General features: G+C 56.5%; 1 protein-coding gene across 1 annotated transcript in view; it reads left to right on the plus strand.

Annotated features, from left to right (window-relative positions):
- Window positions 1-836, plus strand: part of MISP (mitotic spindle positioning) — a 14032-nt gene extending 13196 nt beyond the window's left edge. The window contains exon 3 of the mRNA XM_011964091.1: window positions 300-836. Coding sequence (XP_011819481.1) covers window positions 300-414 — 115 coding nt within the window. The 3' untranslated portion in view covers window positions 415-836. The remainder of the gene's footprint in view (window positions 1-299) is intronic.
- The last annotated feature ends 5246 nt before the right edge of the window (window positions 837-6082 follow it).

Raw genomic sequence — 6082 nt, forward strand, 5'->3', positions numbered from 1 at the left:
AGAATGGCGGGAACCCGGGAGGCGGAGCTTGCAGTGAGCTGAGATCCGGCCACTGCACTCCAGCCTGGGCAACAGAGCCAGACTCCGTCTAAAAACAAAACAAAACAAAACAAAAGCCAAATACAGACATTTTTCCTGCCCTGGAGCTCAGCATGAGTTAGCATATTCTTTGGTCATATTACTAGGAGTAGAGGGTCTGAAACAGAGGAGGGGATCCTACTTTACCCCTGTTCTAGGCCTCTCTAATGAATTGGCAGTTGGAGGAGATGTCTTGAGGGTGTGGCTAGGACCTGGGTCAGGGGAATTCATGCCTCCTTGTTGCAGGTCCTGGAAGCCATACGGGTGACCCGTCACAAGAACGCCATGGCAGAGCGCTGGGAATCCCGCATCTACACCAGTGAGGAGGATGACTGAGCCTCGGGATGGGGCGCCCACCCCCTGCCCTGCCCTGACCCTTGTGGGAACTGCCAAGACCATCGCCAAACCCCACACTAGGAAATGGATCCTAGATCCAGGATCCAAGAACCACAGCTCATCTGCTAACAATCCCGCCACGGGCGCATTTGGGACTGGAGGGTTTTTCGTTTCTGTGTCTATCTTCCTTTAGAAATGTTTCTGTCTTTGGGGTCTAATGCTTTTGGGGATGAAATGGTACCCCTGCCAATTCTTTCTGCTTCTAAGACTGTGCCAAATACTCTGGGTCTAAGAAAGAAGGAGACCCACTCCTCCACTTTCAGGCATAATTTGTTTCTGCTAGTCTGAGGGCGGAGGGACTGGTCAAAGAGGGAGGCACAGATCGCAGCACCTTGAGCAGCTGCGGGTCTGAGGGAGGAGACCTGCCCCTTTCCAACCCTGGGAAACCATCCAGTCTGAGGGAGGAGGCCAAACTCCCAGTGCTGGGGGCCCCTGTGCAGCCCTCAAATCCTTCACCTTGGTGTACCCAGCCACACCTGGTGGGCACAGAGCTCTGACATCGACGGGATCCCATGAGGTTGGTCCCTGTCACCTGGGAGAAAAAAAGGCCCAATTTAGGGGCCGGAAGGGGGTCTTTGTCCCACACCCCCACACTGCCATGAAATAAACCTGGAGTGAGCTGCCTGCCTCGGCCCCTGCCTGGTGTGGACAAAGCCCCCTGGGCCTCGCCTGTCTGTTTCACTTTCTTGGCGACATTAGGTTCCACCCGGCTAGGCCATGAGCCTGTGGGGCTGTCAGGTTCCCCTGGGGGTTCCCAGCATCCGCATGCAGTAGGTGCTTAGCTGATGCTTGTTCGGAGACTGACAGTTGATCATGGAGAGGCACCTTTAGCAACAGCGGGCCAAGGGCCCAACCTCACCAGCCCAGCTCCTCCAGCCCCGTCTCACCAGGTCCCTAGCAGTACCCAGGGTGCTTATTAAGCGTTTGCTGAATCCCTCACCGCTGTGGTCTCAGAGGAGGCTGGAGGGTCATTTATTTGGCTCTGCCTGGCCTTGGGTGGGGGGATCCTCTCACTGGCCCATGCCTCAGTTTCCCTCTGACACACAGGGTAAGGAAAGGACCAGGCTCCTGGGCATTAGGAGGAGTTAATTTATGTAAAGCTCTCAGCACGTGGGGACCACTGACGTTGGATTCGGTGCCTGATGGCAGAGGTGTGTCCTCAGACACCCCCCAAAGCAGGCCTCGGCCCCCAGGCTCCCCCAACCCTGCTGGGAGCAGCGGGTGTTCATTACACCCAGGCCAGCGGCCCCTCCTTGGCTGCTCAGTGCCCGCTGCACTGCCTCAGGGAAAACCGCACGGTGACTATTTTAAGAATCCATCTTTAAGGCGGCCCACACCGGGCCCAGGCAGGCAGATGTGGAACCGAAATAGCTGGGCAGTGGGGGCTGTGGGGGCCCTGGGGAGGCTGGGGAAGGGGGCAGAGGGGCTAGGTCTGGGCAGAGCAGAGACTGAGGGAGGAGAGAGAGCCCCTGTCTTCAGGGAGACCCTAGGCTGATGGAGGAGGCATCTGCCCACAGAGGGGCCACAGTCTGACGGAGGAGGCATCTGCCCTCAGGGAGACCCCAGTCTGACGGAGGAGGCATCTGCCCTCAGGGAGACCCCAGCCTGACGGAGGAGGCCATCTGCCCTCAGGGAGACCCCAGCCTGACGGAGGAGGCCTCTGCCCTCAGGGAGACCCCAGTCTGACGGAGGAGGCCTCTGCCCTCAGGGAGACCCCAGTCTGACGGAGGAGGCATCTGCCCTCAGGGAGACCCCAGTCTGACAGACGAGGCATCTGCCCTCAGGGAGACTCCAGTCTGATGGAGGAGGCAGGTTATGTGTCCATAGAGGGAGCCTCGGTGCCCATAGTTGGTGACTTCTTTCATGTCAGGGCAATTCTATTCCAGCCCCCAAAACTGAACGTGGGGCCTGCAGAAAGGGAGGGCCTCACGCACAGCCTTGGATGAGTCCCATCAGTTTCTCCATTGTCTGCCAGCCCATCTTCCCCCGATGCCCCATATGTCCCTCTGTCCCTGTGCTCTGAGGGTGTGTGGGCCTCTGTACACTGGTCACTGTAACAAATCACCCACTTAATGACTTAAAACAGCAGACAGGGCCGGGCGCGGTGCTCACGCCTGTAAACCCAACACTTTGGGAGGCGGAGGCAGGCGGATCACCTGAGCTCTACCAAAAATACAAAAAATTAGCTGGGTGTGGTGGCGCACGCCTGTCATCCCAGCTACTTGGGAGGCTGAGGCAGGAGAATCGCTTGAACTGGGGAGGCGGAGGTTGCAGTGAGCCGAGATCACGCCATTGCACTCCCGTCTGGGCAACAAGAACGAAACTCCATCTCAAAAACAAAACAAAAGGCCAGGTCCAGTGGCTCACACCTGAATCCCAGCATTCTGGGAGGCCGAGTCCGGTGGATCCCCTGAGGTCAGGAGTTCAAGACCAGCCTGGCCAACATGGCCAAACCCCATCTCCACTAAAAATACAAAAATTAGCTGGGCGTGGTGGTGCACACCGGTAATCCCAGCTACTCGGGAGGCTGAGGCAGGAGAATCGCTCCAACCCTGGAGGCGGAGGTTGCAGTGAGCCGAGATGGTGCCACTGTACTCCAGCCTGTGTGACAGAGTGAGACTCTGTCCCGAAAAAAAAAGGCAACCTCTTTCCGTCTCTCTCAGGCTCACCTTCCTACCTCCTCTCGTGAGGGCCCTGTGAGGACACTGGGCCTCCAGGTCACCCAGGATGCTCTCCCGTCTCAGGGTCCATCACTCAGTCCCAGCTGCAGGTGCTTCTGCCGTGAGAGGCAACACGGCCCCAGGTCCCGGGGATTAGGACAGGGATGTCTTTGGGGCCGTTGTTCTGCCCACTACAGAAGATCTCAACATCCCCCTTCTCCGTGACCCTTCAGTCACCTCTGCTCAGGTCCGCCCAGGACTGTTGCACAGGTTGTGCCCTGCACAAGCCCCCTGCCGAGACCAAAGGGCAAGGCTCTGTGTGTGGCCGGGGTCCCCGTCTCCAATGTCCCTGGCCCTGGCTGTGGTCTGTTGCCAGACACCACGTCACCAAGGGCTGCTCCCATTTGGACACCTCAGCTCACCCTGCCCATTGTCCTGCCGGCGAGATGGTCCCACATCGGCCCCAGCTCTCAGGGGCTCGGCAGGATCTCCCCGACCCTGTAACGCCCCTCGCTGCCCCCAGGTGCTGGGTTCGAGAATAACCGCCTGCTTCGTTGCAGGAAGTGACATCCACCCCAACTCTGGATCAGAGGCCACAATCTACCCTCCAGACCCAACGCCAGGTCCCCGGCCCTTTCTGTCTCCTGTCTGTCTGTCTGTATCTGGTGTTCAGGCCTCTCTCTCCATATCTGTCTCCCCGTCTCTGTCCCTACTAAAAATACAAAAATTAGCCGGGCTTGGTGGCGGGCGCCTGTAATCCCAGCTACTCCGGAGGCTGAGGCAGGAGAATCGCTCGAACCTGAGAGGCGGAGGTTGCAGTGAGCCGAGATCGCACCACTGTACTGCAGCCTGGGTGACAGAGCAAGACTGTGTCTCAAAAAAAAAAAAACAGATTTAGGCCGGGTGCGGTGGCTCCGTCTCAAAAAAAAAACAACAAAAAAAAAACCAGATTTAGTTTAATTCCTGTAATGAGTCAGCCTCTTGGAAACTCAGACAGAATTCTGCCTGCTGAGCAGACACATTCCGGAAGGTATTCTGTGAGAGGTTAGATGAATTCCTAGGGAAATTCCCAGGGGCGGGAGAGCGTGTCTGGAAGGCCTGGGACGTCACAGCAATGACAGCAGGCCTGTGGGGCGGGTATAACTGTCTGCTGGTGCTCACCGCTAGCAAGAGGGTGTTCATATTCTTTCCTGGTTTACTCCCGGCTCCGTGTATCATGATATGCTGGGAAAGGGAGCAGAATTCTCTTTTCTGTTTGTTTGTTTTTTGAGACAGAGTCTCACGCTGTCGCCCAGGCTGGAGTGCAGTGGCGCAATCTCTGCTCACTGCAACCTCCGCCTCCTGGGTTCACGCCGTTCTCCTGCCTCAACCTCCGGAGTAGCTGGGATGACAGGCGCCCGCCACCACGTCCGGCTAATTTTTGTAGTTTTGGTAGAGACGGGGTTTTACCATGTTGAGCAGGATGGTCTGGAACTCCTGGCCTCAGATGATCCATCCGCCTCAGCCTCCCAAAGTGCTGGGGTTATAGGCGTGAGTCACCGCACCTGGCCTCAACTCCATTTTGATTAACCCTGCAGGGGCCGGGCATGGTAGCTCACACCTGTAATCCCGGCATTTTGGGAGGCTGAGGCAGGAGGTGGATCACCTGAGGTCAGGAGTTCGAGACCAGCCTGACCAACATGGTGAAACCCTGTCTCTAGTAAATACAAAAAATTAGCCAGGCGCGGTGGCAGGCGCCTGTAATCCCAGCTACTCGGAGGGCGGAGGCAGGAGAATCGCTTGAATTCGGGAGGCGGAGGTTGTAATGAGCTGAGATTGCACCATTGCACTCCAGGCTGGGCAACAAAAGCCAGACTCCATCTCAAAAAATAAAAATAAATAAATAAATAAGTAATAAAAATACAAAAAATTAGCCAGGCTTGGTAGTGCGTGCTTAGTCCCAGCTACTCAGGAGGCTGAGAATCGCTTGAACCCGGGAGACGGAGGTTGCAGTGAGCTGAGATCGCGCCACTACACTCGGGCCTGAGCAACAGAGCAAGACTTGGTCTCACAAAAAAAAAAAAAAAGGAAGAAAGAAAGAAAGAAAGAGATTTAGGAGAGGACACAGCAAACGCAACTCAGGCTGACTTTGGCAAAATCAGACTTTATGGGTTCCCATAACTGAAACATCAATGTAGGGGCCAGCTTCAGGCTCAGCTGGTTCCAGGCGCCACACAGCACCCTCAGATTCCTTCAGTGTTGGGAGCTCAGGCTCCAAGCCCAGGACGGGGTCCCAGCTCTGCCACATGGCCCTGAGGGACCCTGGACAAGGCCTACCCCTCTCCCAGGCTCCACGTCCTTATCTGTAAGTGAGGTCGTCATGCTGACATCCCTGCCCTGGGGGACGTCATCAGGGTCACCGGACACCTGGCAAAATTCAGTGAGGAATAAGAATGAATGTTGGTTCTGGCTGTTGTTGACCAAGTAAATTAACAGCCACTACCATGTGACTTTCTGGTCTGAGCTGGAGAGGAGCCAACGCACGCTGCCACCAGAGGGCGGCAAACACCAAGGATGCAGCCGCAGCCCTCGCCCCGCCAGGGAGAAAACGTGCCTGCTGCTCTCAGGTCCTGATTCCTGTAACGGGATGGAGCTTGCTTCCTGCTCCTTGAAAGCCTGGACAGGGCCGGGTGGGGTGGCTCACGCCTGTAATCCCAGCACTTCGCGAGGCCGAGGCAGGTGGATCACCTGAGGTCAGGAGTTCAAGACCAGCCTGGTCAACATGGCAAAATCCCGTCTCTACTAAAAAAAAAAAATTTCCTGGGTTGTGGTGACAGTCACCTGTAATCCCAGCCACTGAGGAAGCTGAGGCGGGAGACTTGCTTGAACCTGGGAGGTGGAGGTTGCAGTGAGCTGAGACTGCGCCACTGCTCTCCAGCCTGGGCAACTGAGCGAGACTCCATTTTTTT

This window comes from Colobus angolensis, unplaced genomic scaffold (genome assembly GCF_000951035.1).
Source record: "Colobus angolensis palliatus isolate OR3802 unplaced genomic scaffold, Cang.pa_1.0 Scaffold64, whole genome shotgun sequence".
Taxonomy (NCBI): domain Eukaryota; kingdom Metazoa; phylum Chordata; class Mammalia; order Primates; family Cercopithecidae; genus Colobus; species Colobus angolensis.